At 44.1% G+C, this 17,920-nt stretch overlaps 1 protein-coding gene across 1 annotated transcript; it reads right to left on the reverse strand.

Annotated features, from left to right (window-relative positions):
• Positions 1-476: 476 nt before the first annotated feature.
• DHRSX (dehydrogenase/reductase X-linked) lies at positions 477-17,359 on the reverse strand (the record flags this gene model as incomplete). Its single annotated transcript, XM_080719537.1, has 9 exons — positions 477-635; positions 3,471-3,528; positions 7,968-8,161; positions 8,544-8,751; positions 9,854-10,055; positions 13,710-13,811; positions 14,402-14,470; positions 15,628-15,735; positions 17,257-17,359. The coding sequence occupies 9 exons, from the start codon at positions 17,357-17,359 to the stop codon at positions 477-479; spliced, it is 1,203 nt and encodes a 400-aa protein (XP_080575663.1).
• Between the last annotated feature and the right edge of the window lie 561 nt (positions 17,360-17,920).

Here is a 17,920-nt window from a genome sequence, read left to right on the forward strand (position 1 = left end):
TATCACTGAGCCATGAAGAAGGACGAAGATGGGCGGCTTCTCCCAGAGTCCTGTGCGGGCGGGACCAGCACGGAGCGGAAATGGCGGCGCTGGACCCGCCCCCCGGGCCTCGGGGACCTGCTGGAGGCGGGGCTTGGGTGCTAAGGGCGGTTGCTGGGGGTGTGTGGCAGTCATGTTGGAGGCGGGGTTTGGTTGCTAGGGGCGGTTGCTGGGGGCGTGGCGGCCATGTTGGAGGCGGGGCTTGGTTGCTAAGGGCGGTTGTGGGGGGCGTGGCGGCCATGTTGGAGGAGGAGCTTGGTTGGAGGCGGGGCTTGGTTGCTAGGAGCGTTTGCTGGGGGCGTGGCAGCCGTGTTGGAGAAGGAGCTTGGTTTCTAAGGGCGGTTGCTAGGGGCGTGTCAGCCAATTTGGAGGCGAGTTTGGTTACTAAGGAGTGGTTGCTGGGGCGTGGCAGCCATATTGGAGGCAGGGCTTGGTTGCTAGGGGCGGTTGCTGGGGGCGTGGAAGCCATATTGGAGGCGGGGCTTGATTTCAAAGGAGCGGTTGCCGGGGGCGTGACAGCCGTGTTGGGGGCGGGGCTTGGTTGCTGGGGGCGGTTGCTGGGGGCGTGGCGGCCATGTTGGGGCGTTGCCTGGTTGCTAAGGGCGATTGCGGGGGGGGGGGGGGGGCGTGGCGGCCATGTTGAAGGGAGAGCTTGGTTGATAAGGGGTGGTTGCCGGGGGTGTGACGGCCTGTTGGGGGCGGGGCTTGGTTGCTAGGGGCGTTTTCTGGGGGCGTGGCAGCCATGTTGGAGGAGGAGCTTGGTTTCTAAGGGCGGTTGCTAGGGGTGTGGCAGCCATGCTGGAGGCGAGTTTGGTTACTAAGGAGTGGTTGCTGGGGCGTGGCAGCCATATTGGAGGCGGGGCTTGGTTGCTAAGGGCGGTTGTGGGGGGGCGTGGCAGCCATGTTGGAGGAGGAGCTTGGTTGCTAGGGGTGGTTGCTGGGGGCGTAGAAGCCGTGTTGGAGGAGGAGCTTGGTTTCTAAGGGCGGTTGCTAGGGGTGTGGCAGCCATGTTGGAGGCGGGGCTTGGTTGCTAGGGGCGGTTGCTGGAGCGTGGTAGCCATATTGGAGGCGGGGCTTGGTTGCTAGGGGCGGTTGCCAGGGGCGTGACAGCCGTGTTTGGGGCGGGGCTTGGTTGCTGGGGGCGGTTGCTGGGGGCATGGCGGCCATGTTGGGGCGGTGCCTGGTTGCTAAGGGCGATTGCGGGGGAGGGGGGGCGTGGCGGCCATGTTGAAGGGAGAGCTTGGTTGCTAAGGGGTGGTTGCTGGGGGCGTGGCGGCCATGTTGGAGGAGGAGCTTGGTTGCTAAGGGGTGGTTGCCGGGGGCGTGGCCGCCGTGTTGGGGGCGGGGCTTGGTTTCCGGGGCGGGGCCTATATGACGCCGCGGCCCCCGCTGTCGTCGCTGCTGACGTCGCCGCGGACACGGCGGAGCCCAAGCGCGTCCTTTCTGCTCTGAGCGCATCGCAAGGAGGGGAGGAAATAAAACAATTAAAATAAAAAATATTTATTTTATTTATTTATTTGTTTATTTATTTATTTTTATTTATTTATATTTGGTGCTCCTGGACACCAGGGCTGCACTCCCTGACCTCTTTTATATTAATTTTTTAAAACTGAAAACAGGGCCTCAGTGAGTGGCCGAGGGTCTCTGTGCTCGGTGTCCGAACCCGGCCTCCACCCCGCCGGCCTCCGTTCTCGGCCTCCCGAGTCCTGGGATCGCAGGCCGCGGCCCCCCGACAGGCTGGCTTTTATTTTTACTTTTGAGGCCGGGTCTCACTGAATCGCGGAGGCTGGCCTCGGGCTTGCGAGCCTCCCGCCTCGGCCTCCTGACTCGCCGGGCTGTCAGGCGGGATCATTTTTATGAATTAATTTTTCCAAATTCTTTCGATGTCTGTTCAAATCCCGGTGGGGGGGGAAAAAAAAACGGGACTCCTTTTCCTCTCATCTCCATAAATTTGCATTTCTCTGTTTGCAGAGATCGATAACCCATAAACACATATGGATCTTAAAACAGCTACGCCTCGCCGTCTGTGTTTATTTGCAAACACGCGCGCGCGGCCAGATGGGAAAATCGCGAGACGAATACATTACGGGTCCGTATGGATGCACGATTCGGTGTCTGTTTCACAAATAAGTTTCTCCTTAGTGTAAATTCTCCTTTTTCTGTTTATTTGTGGTCCTGGGGACCGGGGCTTTCTCCCTCTGCACGACACCCCCCAGCCCTGTGTTTTACTCTTTCTATTTTAATTTTTATTTATTTGATTATTATTATTTGCGGTACTGTGGGAGGGAATTTATTTATTTACTTGATTATTTATTATTATTATTATTATTATTATTATTATTATTATTCCTAGGGATGGGACCCAGGGGCATTTCTTCTCTGAGCTACACCCCCAGCCCTATTTTAGTTTTTAATTTCAAAAACAGGGTCTCACTGAGTGGCTGAGGGTCTCAGCCCCATTTTATTTTTAATTTGAAATAAGGTCTGGGTGAGTGGCCGAGGGTCTCTTCGGTCCCGGGGCCGAGGCCGGCCTCCACCCTGCCGGCCTCCTGCTTCTTGCTAAAAAAAAAAAAAAAAAAAATCCTTCTGTGGATTCTGATCATCTTTCTCCAGGCACTTTAAATATCAGATATATAATTATAAAAATTATTATTTTTATGATAGAGAGAAAGGTTTTGTTTTTCCTTCCGAATCTGCAATAACTTCTTTTTTGATAAATATTTTAATTGGCGCGTCGTAATCATATATCAGATTGGAATACAAGACTCGAGGGGAGGATATACAAGTTAAATTTAATTTTTATTTTTCTTATTTTTATTTTTTCTGGCCCTGGGTAGAATCCCTTCGCCGAAAGGTGTTGAGAGCTTTTTTTTTTGAAAAAAAAATTCTGATGCGAAGTTTTCCCGACGTCGGTCAGTTTTATTTGATTTCTGGTGTTTTTTGTGTGTCCCCTGGTGTCCTTGTCAGACCCGGGCACCTGCACGTGCTCAGACCGCAGCTCCGGGCAGGGAATGTCTTTTTTTTTTTTTTTTTCAAACTATATTTTATTTATTTTGGTAGCCCGGATTGAGCCCGGCCTCATTCCCAAGGTCACACGGGGTCAGAGTTCACGTCTGGGATGGCCTTTGACCTGCCAGCCTCACAAGGTCACACGGGGTCAGAGTTCGAGTCTAGGATGCCTCCCAAGGTCACACGGAGGTCAGAGTTCATGTCACACGGAGGTCAGAGTTCACATTTGGGATGGCCTCCGACCTGCCAGCCTCCCAAGGTCACACGGGGTCAGAGTTTGAGTCTAGGATGGCCTCCCAAGGTCACACGGAGGTCAGAGTTCATGTCACACGGGGTCACAGTTCACGTCTGGGATGGCCTCCGACCTGACAGCCTCCCAAGGTCACACGGGGTCAGAGTTCACGTCTGGAATGGCCTCCCACCTGACAGCCTCCCAAGGTCACACGGAGGTCAGAGTTCACGTCTGGGATGGCCTCCGACCTGACAGCATCACAAGGTCACACGGGGTCAGAGTTCGCGTCCAGACCAGCCTCGATGGAGTCTTTTATACATTCACTTGAGGTCCTGAATAATCACTTAAGAATATATCTATGTCTATATCTATCTATCTATATATATGTTTTGTTTCTTTTTTTTGCCTGTCTTGAAATTGCGTCTCGGATTCCCACGCATTTCAAATGTCTATTCGATAAATGCCATTTGCTGAACCCAATTTTTTTTTTTTTTTTTTTGGTGGGGCTGGATTTCAAACAACAAAAAATGACAATTAAAAAAAAATGACAGCCCTGTCTGCGCGTGTAATTACACTCGCTCAAGGAACGCTTTTGTAAATCCCATTTACAATAAAATAAAATGAATGTCGTTAGAATTTGCCCACTAGATGGATAGTTTTGAGTGTGGGGAATATATATAAATTATATATACTGACCCCTGTGCCGCGGGGCCGGTGGCAGCTGGGTGGAGGTTTATTAGTCACTTTACTATCGCTGGAGGAAAATCCCTGAGGCTGGGCCGCTTTATATAAAAAAAAAAAGGTCTGTCCTGGGCTGCCGAGGGTCTCGTCCTGTTTTCAACACGAAATTGGGGCCTCGAAATTAAAAAAAAAAAAAAAAAAAAAAATTGGAAACGCGTTTTGCTTCTCGGCCTGTAGGGGGCGCTCGTGTCCTGAAAATAATTTTCTTTTCTTTTTCTTTTCCTTATTTCCTTTCTGTTTCTTTCTTTTTTTTTTTCCTTTTTTCTCTTCCTCCTTTCAAAACCAATTTTATGCAGGTTAAAAGAAAAAATTTTTTTTTTTTTTTTGGTTACCGGTCAGATTCAGTGTGTCGGGATTGGGTCCACAGAGGCATCCTTCCAGATAGATGGAGAGCGCCTCCCTTTTCTTGCCCTAGTAGTGCTCCGACGCGTGATTTTATTTGTAAAAGCGAATTTCTAATGCGAATAGGGACCCTAGACTCGATTCTCAGGCCTATTTTTATTTTTCCTGTCTTTCCGAGCCCGGGGAGGCCGAGGCAGGAGGCCGGCGGGACGGAGGCCGGCCTCGACCCCGCGGCAAAGAGACCCTCGGCCGCCCGGCGGGACCTGTGCTTCCACATTAAACAAATAAAATAAAATAAAATAAAATATAAAAGAGGGCCGGAAGTTTAATATTTAGGACCAAAAATAAACACGGAATAAAATAGGGCCGGGGGTGCAGCCGGGAGGTAGGAATGTGCCCGAATTTAATATTTAGTCCAGAAAATAAAATAAAAGGAAAGAGAGAGTCAGACACCTCCTTTACAAAAAGAGAATTCACAGAATATAACACAGACGGCGTCTTAGGGTTTTTTTCTTTTTATTTATTTATTTATTTTTTCATTTGCAAACAACCGACTCCCGGTATATATATAATATATATTATATATAAAAATATTAATATATGTAAATATTATATTACATATAAATGTTTATATATAAATATTATATTACATATGAATGTTCATATATAAATATTATAACATGTGAGATATAAATATTAATATATATAAATATTATATATAAATATATATATTTTTTCCCAGCTGGTTTCAAAGCTCTGGGCTTTTCACAGACTCCCCGCGCGGCCGAGGAAATTTAACCCATTTATTTATTTTATTTGTATTTATTTATTTTTCCAGCTGGATTTTCACAGCCACGGATTTTCTCGCCTAATTTGACACTAATTCGACCTGACAATTAAAATCCACCCTGTGTCTCTTCTTTTTCTGCTCAGTCTACAAAAAAAAAAAAAAAAATAAATGAATTAAAAGACCCTTTTAAAAAATTATTATTATTTTTTGCCGTATCAGGGGGCTTTCGACCCCCGGCCCTATTTTTTATTCTTTTTTATTTTATTTTTTATTTTTAATTTTTATTTATTTTTATTTATATTTATATCTATGTATTTATTTATTTTGTAGTGCTGGGCATTCGGCCTCCGAGCCCCACCCCCCGGCACTGTTTTTTTATTCTTTATTTTTTTATTTAATTTAATATTTAAAATTTTTATTTATGGATTTATTTTTTGCGGTGCCGGGTATTCGGCCTCCGAGCTCCACCGCCGGCCCTGTTTTTTTTTTTTTTATTCATTATTTTGAAACAGGGTCTCGCTGAGCTGCCGAGGGTCTCGCTGAGCGGCGGAGGCCGGCCTCGAACCGCGGTCCTCCGGTCTCGGCCTCCCCTGTGCCCGGATCACGCCCCCCCACCCCCAAGGCTCAGAAAACACTTTTTACTTTTATTATTTTTATTATTTATTGCTGGGTGTCGGCTTCGCGCCCTCGCACCTCGGCAGGACCCTGTCACGATAAAAAAAAAATATATATATATATATATATAATTAAATAAATAAACAGATGGCGCTATGCTTTGTGGGAAGAATTTTTCAGGAGCGTTTTCTGAGTTTTTATTATTATTATTATCATTTTAATCCTGGTTTCTTTGAACGAAAATAAATCCTTGTCCTGCGCGAGATTAATCTGAATTCGGGAAAGGAAGAGAGCCAGATGTCTGTTTTGAAGCCGGGTTTGCAGAAAGCTCAGAAATCTTATTAACTTTGCTTTTTAAGCCCAACATTTCATTTAATTTTCATTTATTTATTTTTTATTTTATTTTTTTTGCGGTCCTGGGGACGGAACCCGGGGGCATGCGACCTCCGAGCTGCACCCCCCCCAGCCCTGTTTTAATTTTCATCTTAAATTTATTTTTATTTTATTTTATTCATTTATTTATTTTGCAGTACTAGGGTTGGAACCCAGGAGCATTCTTTCTACCTCCGAGCTGCACCCTCAGGCCTATTTTTATTTTTAATTTATTTTTAATTTATTATTTTATTATTATTATTATTATATTTATTATTATTATTTTGCAGTACTAGGGTTGGAACCCTATTTTTATTTTTCTTTTAAATTTATTTTTATTTTATTCTAGCTCTATCTAAGCCCTATCTTTTTATTTTGAAACCGGGTCCCACTGAGTTGCCGAGGGCCTCGCTGAGTGGCGGAGGCCGGCCTCGAACCGCGGTCCTCCCGTCCCAGCCTCCAAAATGCTGGGAATATAAACCCGGGCCACTGCCGGAAAAATCATCGATTTTTAATTTTTAATTCTGTGTGTGTGTTTTGGGGACCATGTTTCTCCAAGCCGCCCCCACAGCCCTTATTTTATTTTAATTTTTGAATCAGGGTCCCACTGAGGGGCTGAGGGTCTCTGCCCGGGGGCCGAGTCACCTGGGATCAGGGATTAAAAAAAAAAAAAAAAAAAATTTTTATTAAAAAATAAATTTTCGAGAGCTCTGTCGGCGATGAGTACAGACCCTCAGGCACCTACGGAGACCTTGTTTACAAATAAAATAAAATAAGATGAAAGTAGGAGGCAGAGACCCTCAGCCACCCACTGCGACCCGGTTTACAAATAAAATAAAATAAAATAAATAAAATAAAATGGGGCTGGGAGGCAGAGACCCTCAGTCACCTACTGAGACTCTGTTTCCAAATTTTAAAAAATAATAAAATAAAATAGGACTAGGAGGCAGAGACCCTCAGCCACCGACCGAGACCCTGTTTTTAATTTTTAACTTTTTTGCAGGGATGAGGATGGAATTTGACCTCCTCGGCCCTAAATTTTATTCTTTATTTGGAATCAGGGTCCCAGTGAGTGGCTGAGGGTCTCTTTGCCAAGATTAATAATAATGATAATAATAATAATAATGATGAAATTAAAGTAAGCACGCAAACATCTTGTAAGTAAGCAATACTCTTCTATTTTTTTATTTTTTTTTTATTCCCACGGAAGCCGCTCAAAGTCCCCGGATGCAACCAAGGGGGGAAAACACGAAAAAACAGAGGCGGAGGATCGTTTAAAAGACCGTAAAATAAAACAATAAAACACGGAGGTGGGAAATTCGCGGGGCAGAGACCCTCGGCCACTCAGTGAGACCCTGTCTCCAAATTAAAAATAATAAAATTAAAATAAAAATAGAAGGGACGTGGTGGTACGTGTCTATATATACCCAGGAGGCCGAGACCGGAGGACCGCGGTTCGAGGCCGGCCTCGGCTACTTGGCGAGGCCCTCGGCAACTCAGCGAGACCCGGTTTCAAAATAAAGAATGAAAAATAGGGCTGGGGGCGGAGTTCAGGGGTCGAATGACCCTGGGGGTCAATCCCCAGTATGAAAAAATAAATAAAAGGCCTCCAACCTACCAGCCTCCCGTCTCAGCCTCCCGAGAATGCTTAGTGTCTGGCAGCATACGCACCCAGGAAAAAAAATGGGGGAAAGGAAACATACGCGCTCGGGAAAAAGGAAAAGGAAAATAGCGGCGGCGACGATTAGGCACTCTGGGTTTACGCGAGGTGAATGGCGCCGGGTTGAGGCTCGCGGCCTCCACCGGAGGCTCAGGACCCGGCCTCACAGGACGGTGGCGGCGACGTCGGGGACGCCCGTGAGGCGGCAGCTCTCGGCCCACAGCCGCTCCTGCAGCTCCAGGTCGTAGGTGGCGGGCAGCGAGCGCGCGGCCTCCTCGTCGCGGAGGTAGAGGCCGCCGCGGCCCTCCAGCTCCGGGGACGCCGCGGCGTAGACCGACGTCCAGGCGCCCTCGTCGGGGGTCTGCGGGGGAGCCGGGTCCGTCAGCTCGCGAAGAGGGAAGAAAAACCCACTTCCTGTCCCTTTTCTCCAGCGCCTAATACTCCACTCTGCCGCTTCCGCTAGCACTTTTCTCCAGCGCCTACTCCTCCTCCCAGCCGCGTGCGCGTCCTTTCCTTGTTCTCTAGCGCCTAATGCTCCACTTAGCCGCTTCCGCTTTCATTTTCCCCTCCTGCCTACCCCTCCTCCCGGCCGCGTCCGCTTCCTTTTCCTTTTTCTCCAGCGCCTAGTACTCCACTCTGCCGCTTCCGCTATCCCTCTTCTCCAGCGCCTACTCCTCCTCCCGGCCGCGCGCGCGCGCGCGCCCTTCCCTTGTTCCCTGGCGCCTAGTACTCCGCCCGCTGACCTTGAAGAGCAGGCGTCCGCAGAGCCGCTTGGCCAGGCGCACGGGCCAGCAGACGTGGCGGTAGAGGTCGGTGTCCACCACGCCGGGGTCGGCGGCGCTGGCCGTGGCCCGGAGGCCGCGCACGCGCATCAGGCGCTGCAGGCGGTAGGTGAAGAGCACGAGCGCCATCTTGCTGCTGGCGTAGGCGCCGTGCGCGGAGTAGCCGCGGCTGCGGGGGTCGGCGACAGTTTAATTTATTTATATTTATTTCATTTATTTATATTTAATTTTTTAAAATTAAGACCCTACGTAAATACTCTTAATTAAAAAAAAAATTAAAAAAAAAAGGTCCCACTGGGTGGCCGAGGGTCTCTGCGGCGCAGCTGAGCTCCGAGGCCGGCCTCCAGCTCGCGGCCTCCGGGCGTCAGGCGCGCCAGGCATCTTATTTCATTTTATATATTTTCATTTCGTACCGTTCCATGTTTCCTTTGACTGCGTTTTACATATTTTTACCGTCTTACCTTATACTGGTGTGTATTTTACTCTATTTTATATCCTATGTGGTTCTTATTTTACACTATGGTTTTATTTTATTGTATTTTGCGTATTTCCATCATCTTTTATTTCAGTCTCTATTTTATTTATCCTATTTTGTATGCTAAACCTTGTTTTCTGAGTCAGCAGGTTAGCACAGAGACCCTCGGCCACTCAGTGAGACCTTTATTTTTTATTTTATTATTAATTTAATTTATTTATATATTATTTTGGTGGTCCTGGGGTTCCTGGAAGCCCTTCTACCTCCGGGCTACACTCCCAGACCTATTTTATATTTTATTTTATTTATTTTTATTTTTATTTTATTTATTATTATTTTTATTTTTTATTTATTTAAAAGCCCTGGGCGTGCATCTCAGAGGTAAAACGACCCCCGGGGTCCATGTCTATTGCACGTTGGTCATTTCGGGCCCCGGGAGGCCGAGGCTGGAGGCCGGCGGGGTGGAGGCCGGCCTCGACCACCACGCACAGAGACCCTCGGCCACCTAGCGGGACCCTGTTTTTAAAAATAACAAAAAATAAAAGCAAACGGGGGCGGAACGCGCGCGCGGGCTCCGCGCCCAGTGTTAAAAATTCAATCAACTTCGGGCGTGCTCATTTCGAGTCGCCCCCCCCCCCCAGGCCGCTCTGGCGTGGGGCCGCGTTTCTATTTTTCTGTATTTCTATCTTTCTAATAAACTTCTTTAAATGTTAAAAAAAAAAACACTGAATTATTTTTTAAAGGGAGGCAGGGAGGCCGAGCCGGCGGAGGCCGGTGGAGGCCGGGGGCGGCGCACCTGCCCTGGAGGTCGTCCGGGTCGAGGCTGGCCACGTAGTGCGTGGCGGAGGCCACGGTGACCACGCGTGCGCAGCGCCCGGGCGCCCCGCTCAGCGCGTCCAGCAGCAGCGACGTCAGCGCGAAGTGGCCCAGGAAGTTGACGCCCAGGTGCCGCTCGAAGCCGTCGGCCGTCGGGCTCCGCGGGGCCAGCATCACGCCCGCTGCCGGGAGGGGTGAAGTCGTCATCATCGGAACAATAACAAGACCATCGGCGACGGCCGGAAAATGACTGGTAATGATAACAGTAATAACGACAACAGAGACCCTCAGCCCCCCAGCGAGACCTGCCTTAGAAAAAAAAATAATAAAAGTATCAAGGAATGTCAGAAAATAATAATAATAATAATAAATGTATCATAACTATCAATGTCAAAAAGACCCTCAGCCACCCAGTGAGACCTGCCTGAGAATAATGATAATAATAATAATAATAATAATAATAACAACAGAGACCCTCAGCCACCTAGTGAGACCTGCCTGAGAATGATAATATAATAATAATAATAATAATAATAATAATAATAAAGGTGTCAATGAACAGCATAATAATTATAATTAATAATAATAATAAAACCATCAGTGAAAGCCAGAGAATGATATAATAATAACAATAATAATAACGACAACAGAGACCGTCAGCCACCCAGTGAGACCTGCCTTAGAAAAAAAAATAATAAAAGTATCAAGGAATGTCAGAAAATAATAATAATAATAATAAATGTATCATAACTATCAATGTCAAAGAGACCCTCAGCCACCCAGTGAGACCTGCCTTAGAAAAATAATAATAAAATAATAATATCATAAGTATCAATAAACATCAAAGAGACCCTCAGCCACCTGGCAAGACCTGCCTTAGAATAAAAGTAATAATAATAATAAATAATAATAATAAAAATAATAATGATAGCATCATAAGTATCAACATCAGAGACCCCCAGCCACCCAGTGACAACTGGCTAATAATAATGATAATATTAATAATAACATTATTATTATTATAGCTATCAATGTCAGAGACCCTCAGCCACCTAGTAAGACCTGGCTAATAATAATGATAATAATAATATTATTATTATAACTATCAATGTCAGAGACCCTCAGCTACCCAGTGAGACCTGCACAATAATAATAATAATATCATAACTAAATAATAATAATAATAATAATAATAATAATTTAAGGGTCTCACTGAGTGGCTGAGGGTCTCTTGACCTCTAATCTACAACCCCAGCCCTATTATATATATATTTTTTATTTTCAAACAGGGTCTCAGTAGGTGGCCGAGGGTCTCTGCTCAGGGTTGAGGCCGCCGGCCTCCACCCTGCGGCCTCCAGTCTTGGCCTTTCGAGTCCTGGGATGACGGGCAGCGTCGCCACCACGGTCCCGGCATGTTGATAGATTTTAGTTTTATTTTTTAATCAATTAATTATTATTCATTATTTATTATTTTAATTTTAATTTAATTTGTTTTTGTTTTGCTTTGATCGGGGAGATCATCTTTAGCTGTTCTCCATCTTGAGAAATCCCCCCGCTGGAATTACGAGAAGAAATCTGACAGAGATTAAACACGAGTCCGTGTCCAGGCGCCAGAAATAAATAAGTAAAGCGCCAGCTGGATAAACCCGGGGACACCGGGCGGGGATTCCTGGGGCGGCGGAACCCGGCCAGCTGCCTTTATTTTTAGACGAGTTAGCAGATAAAAATAACATTTCATGTCTGATAGAGTTAGCGTTGGCGAGGCCTGGATCGCTCTCTGTAAGGGTAAAAAAATAAAATTAAATGAAAATAAGCCGGGCGTGGTGGGCCCGCGCTCGTCATCCCGGCACTCGGGAGGCTGGGACGGGAGGACCGCGGTTCGAGGCCGGCCTCGGCTACTTAGCGAGGCCCTCGGCCACTCGGTGAGACCCGGTTTCAAAATAAAGAATAAAAAATAGGGCAGGAGGTGGAATGCCCCTGGGTTCCAGCCCCAGCAGCAATAAGTGAATAAATAAATAAATTAATTAAATAAAATGTGCCCACGTCCTGACGCCCAGGGTGTGGACTGAGCAGCGGCCTTAAAGACGGCCACGTCCCAAACCTCGACCCTGAAAGGTCGTCTCTTCCCACGTATCACCCCCGGCCTCTTATGGAAAAAAAAATAAAGATAAATTGAGATGAAAAGGAAAACCCGAACGGCCCCTGTGAGATCTCGGGAGACGGACCCGCTCTGACGGACGGACGAAGGCAACGTGGCTCGGGTCAAAGAAATGTCAAAGAAAGGCCACCTCACAATCCAGAGGTCGAAGGTCAAAGAAAGGCCACCTCACCTCAAAGAAAAGCACCAGAGCACCCAGAGGCCAAAGGTCACCTTACCACCCAGAAGTCAAAGGTCAAAGAAATGCGCCTCCTGGCCAAGAGGTCAAAGGACATCTTACCACCCAGAGGTCAAAGGTCAAAGAAATGCACATCACCACCCAGAGGTCAAAGGTTACCTCACCACCCAGAGGTCAAAGGTCAAAGAAATGCGTCTCCCCAGAGGTCAAAGGTTACCTCACCACCCAGAGGTCAAAGGTCATCTTACCACCCAGAAGCCAAAGGTCAAAGAAATGCGCCTCATGGCCCAGAGGTCAAAGGTCATCTCACCACCCAGAAGTCAAAGGTCAAGGAAATGCGCCTCACCACTCAGAGGTCAAAGGTTACCTAACCACCCAGGGGTCAAAGGTTACATCACCGCCTAGGGATCAAAGGTCACCTCGGCACCCAGGGGTCAAAGGTCAAAGAAATGACATCTCACCACCCAAAGTAGCTAAAGAGACAGAGATGCTGGAAAAATGTTTCCACGTTATCTGGGTGGATCCGGGAGCAATTTTGTCACGTGGCCGAGTCGAGTCCCCGGCCCCGTCCTTCCGCCCTCAGAACTTTCTAGAAATAAATGGGACTGACGCGGCGCAGCGTTCTCTGAGGGTGCACAGTTTTCGCCCGCGATATCTAACTACCGTTTTTATTTCACTAGTAATTTTCCTCTCTGTGTTCAGACTCGGGGCCGAAGCGAGGTGTTCCTTTCTACCAAATAATAATAATAATAATAATAATAATAATAAACAACAAAACAACAAAATAATAATATTAATATAAAAAATAAAATAAAAATGTCTTTTTTGGGTACATTTACTACAGCTCTGGTTCTATGTATTTAAATACTTTGGCTGGAGAAGTTCCTGACTGGACCTTCTTAATGTGGACAGTTCAGGATAACTATTTTATTTTATTTATTTATTTATTTGTGTGTGTAGAACAGGGCCCTTCTACATCTGTGCGATACCCCCAGGCCTATTTTACTTTTTTATATGGAAACAAGGTCCCGCTAGGTGGCCGAGGGTCTCTTTGCTAAGAGGCCTCCAACCCGCCAGCCTCCAGCCTCAGCTACTTAGCGAGGCCCTCGGCCACTCAGTGAGACCCGGTTTCAAAATAAGGAATAAAAAATAGGGCTGGGGGTGGAGGTGGGAGGTCGATTGACCCTGGGTTCCATCCCCAGCACAAAAATAATAAATAAAATAAAATAAAATAAATATCCTCATACCCTAATACAGAAAAATCAATAACATTAACAATAGAGAAAAAGAAAATTGAATATATATACTGAGTATATATATATATATATTCAATATAGAGAGGATATATACAATATAGATATAAAATTGAATATACATATATTGAATATATTCAATATATAATATATAATTGAATACGTATAATATATAACTGAATATAAATAATTGAATATATACATATATATTTATAATCTGGTTTTTAGGCGTTTCCCCCGAACGTACCGTTATTAATCAAGACGTGGAGCGGGATTTTCTTCTTCTTGAAGTTCTCGACAAACTGCCGGATGGACGCCAAGGAAGCCAGGTCGCAGTATAAAAATTCCACTGGGGGAGAAGAAAAATAATTAATAATAATAATAATAATAATAATAATAATAATAGGGCTGGGGATGTAGCCTGGAGGTAGAACACTGTTTAATCCCCAATTTTTATATTTTTAATTTAAATTTAATGAAATTTCATATAAGCACCAATTCAAATGTTTTAGTTTTTACTTATTTGTTTGTATTTATTTGTATATATATTTGTATATTTATTTATATATATATTTATATTTATTTATTTATATTTTAATTTTTAGATATATTTTTTGAGGTCCTGGGGATGGAACCCAGGGGCTCTTGACCTCGGACGGAGCTCCACCCCCCAGACCTCACTTTTATCCTTTATCGTATTTATTTATTTTTAAAATTTTGAAACAGGGTCTCGCTGAGTGGCCGAGGGTCTCTAAGTAGCGGAGGCCGGCCTCGAACCGCGATCCTCCCGTCTCAGCCTCCCAAATGCCGGGATGACGAGCGTGCGCCACCGCGCCCGGCCTTTTTTTCTTTTTTAAAAAAGGTTAAAAGACAATATTTATATATTTATATGCACATATATTTTGGGGCGCCCCCCGAGCCCCCAGGGCGGCCGCTCACCCCTGTCGTTGGCCGTCTCCTCTCGGATTTTCCTGACGGCGGCCTGCGCTTTGTCTTCATTGATTCCGGCTGAAAAGACACAAACGCGGACCCGGGAAATATTCAATAGAAATATTCAATATAAACATTAAACTTTAAATTACTCATTTACAAAGAAATATAAACAAATAATTTAATAAAGTAAATATGAATATAATAAAATAAATATAAATACTTTAATAAATATAAATAAATAGGAATATTAAACATTAAGTTATTCATATTCATTAATAAATATAGATAATATAATTAAATAATATAAATACTTTGATTAAATAAATATAAAGACATTGATAAATATATGTTAAATATAAATATGGAATCACTCATATTTATAAATGAATATAATTAAATACAAATACATTGATAAATATAAATAAATATTAAATGATTCATATTTATAAATGAATATAAATGAGTATAAATAACATACATGTAAATAGTTTGATTATGTAAATATAAATGCTTTGATAAATATAAGTAAATATTAAATATAAGTCTTAAATATCAAGTTATTCATATTGATAAGTAAATATAAATAAATATAACATAAATATAAATACTTTGATTAAATATATATTCTTTGATAAATATAAACAAATATTAAATATAGTCTTAAATATTAACTTATTCATATTTATAAATATAAATCATTAAATAAAAATAACATAAAAATACTTTGATTAAATAGATATATTCTTTGATAACTATAAACAAGATTATATATAAGTCTTAATATTTATATATAAGTCATATATAAGTCTTAATATCTATATTAAGATTTATATATATTTTTATATAATATTTATATATAAGACTTAATATTTACATCCTTCATGTTTATAAGTAAATATAAACAATTAAATAAATATATATAAATATAAATACTTTGGTTAAACATATACATTCTTTGATAAATATAAACAAACATTAAATATAAGTCTTAAATATTAAGTCATTCATATTTATAAGTAAATATAAACAATTAAATAAATATATATAAATATGAATACTCCGATCAAATATGTATAAACGCTTTAAGTAAAGATACTCTGATTACATCAATTAAACGACCCTGAGAACCCAGAGCAGGCAGAGGGCACTGGGGGTGGCGGAGGTCGGAAGTCGGAGGTCAGAGGTCGGCGGTGACCGTGACCCCGTGACCCCGTGACCCCGCGCGGCCTCACCGATGACGACGGTCATGCCGAGCCGGGCGAGCTGGCGCGCGGTGCTGAGCCCGAGGCCCTCGGCGCCGCCCGTGACCACGGCCACGCGGCCGGGCTGCGGCGGGAGGACTGCGCGGGAGACAGAGAAATGGAGTGAAAACGCAGAAATGGCGGCGGGGAGAGCGCGGGAAGGGAAAAAGGAAAAAAACTGGGCCGGGGGAGGCCGCCGCGGGAGGCCGGCGGCGTGGAGGCCGGACTCCCATCCCGGCAGAGACCCTCGGCCGCCCGCGGGGACCCGCGCGGAAACAGGGAATTTGGAAAAAAGGAGCGCGGAGGGGATGAGAATAATATTAATCATAACTAAAACCACGGCAGTGAGGACGACGACGATGCTAATTACCATAGCGATGGCAATAATGACAATCAATAACGACAATAATAATAATTATCATAACGATAATAAAATATAAAGGCTTCACCCGCACCCGGCCGAGTTTGCAATTTGAAATATTTTTAAATTTTTTTTTATTTAATACTTGAAAAAATTATTTAAAAAATTATATTTTTTTTCCCCCTCCAGCAGGACGGGGGCCCCGACTGCAAATCCGTAAAGCCGCTGAAATATTGCGTCGGGGTCGCGAGACCCTCGGCACCTCCCTGCGGCCTCGTTTCCAAATACGAAATGAATGTCAAAATAAACGTGAGAATTAGTACGAAATACAAATATTAAAAATATGAAAATTAACATGGAATATAAATATTAAAATATAGAAAAATGAATGTGAAACGTAAATATTAAAATATAGGAAGATTAATATGAAATATAAATACTAACAAATAGGAAAATTAATGTGAGATAAATATTAAAATATAGGAAGATTAATATGAGATATAAATACTAACAAATAGGAAAATTAATGTGAAATATAAATATTATAATATAGGAAAATTAATGTGAAATATAAATATTAAAATATAGGAAGATTAATATGAAATATAAATATTAAAATATAGGAAAATTAATATGAAATATAAATACTAACAAATAGGAAAATTAATGTGAAATATAAATATTATAATATAGGGAAATTAATATGAAATATAAATATTAAAATATAGGAAAATTAATATGAAATATAAATGCTAACAAATAGGAAGATTAACGTGAAATATAAATATTAAAATATAGGAAAATTAATATGAAATATTAAAAAATAAATATAGAAAATATAAACAGTATAAATATAGAAAATATAAATATCTAGCCCCGGGTTAAATATCAACATAAGAATATATAAAATAAAATTAAAAATAAAACAGCCCCGGGTAGACTCCTGGGGGAAAAAAAAAAAAAAAAGAGCTAAAGAAAGAAAGAAAAAAAAAAGAAAAGAAAAAAGCTGTTTCCAGGCTCCCCATCCCCCACTCCGCGATCCCGCGACCGGAAGTGGGCGCGGGGTCCGGGGCTCGGGCGCCGGGGGCGGGGGGCGCCGCTCCCGGCGGTTTCCAGGCTCCCCGCGCCCTGGGGGTTTCCAGGCCCCCCGAGCTCCTCGGCCCCGCCCTGGCCCCGCGCGACCCTCGCGCCCCCCCCTCCCGGGACGCGCGACCCCGGCCCCGCCCGCGACCCCCGACCCCCGACCCCCGACCCCTGACCCGGCGCCCGGAAGCCCCCGCGGCAGCGCCGCAGCAGCTGCGCCAGCAACACGGCCAGGCCGGCGGTGTAGACGCCCCAGGCCGCCGCCAGCCCGCGCAGCATCGTCTGCGCATGCGCCGCGCGGACCGGAAGCGACCCCCGACCCGGGAGCGCGATGACTGACAGGGGGGGACCCCAGACCCGAGAGGACCCGGATGGCAGAGGAGACCCCGGACCCAAAAGACCTGCCTCCATCTTGTCGTTTTTTCATCTCGGAGACAGGGTCCCGCTGAGGGGCCGAGGGTCTCTTGGCTAAAAACATGCCAAAAAAAAAAATTTAAAATAAATAAAAGGAAATTTACTACGCGGTTCAAAGAGGCGGATCCCAGTTCATCTTTTAAGGAGAAATTAAAATTAATAAATAAATAAAAAATAAAGCTAGAAAGTGCGGAGTCGGAGCGTCAGCAACACGGCGAGAGCCGGCTTCAAAATAAAGATTAAAAAATAGGGCCGGGGGTACCAAAAAAAATTTTAAAAATAAAAATTAAATTAAAAATAAAATGAGAGAGAAGCCCGCGCGCCCCGGCCGAGCTGTTTTTGAACCATTTTATTTCAAATCCCCGCCCGGAACCTGGACAATAAGTTAATTTTTTTTCTTTGTAAATTAAATTATGATTCAAATTT

This window comes from Muscardinus avellanarius (assembly GCF_963383645.1).
Source record: "Muscardinus avellanarius genome assembly, chromosome: X".
NCBI lineage: Eukaryota > Metazoa > Chordata > Mammalia > Rodentia > Gliridae > Muscardinus > Muscardinus avellanarius.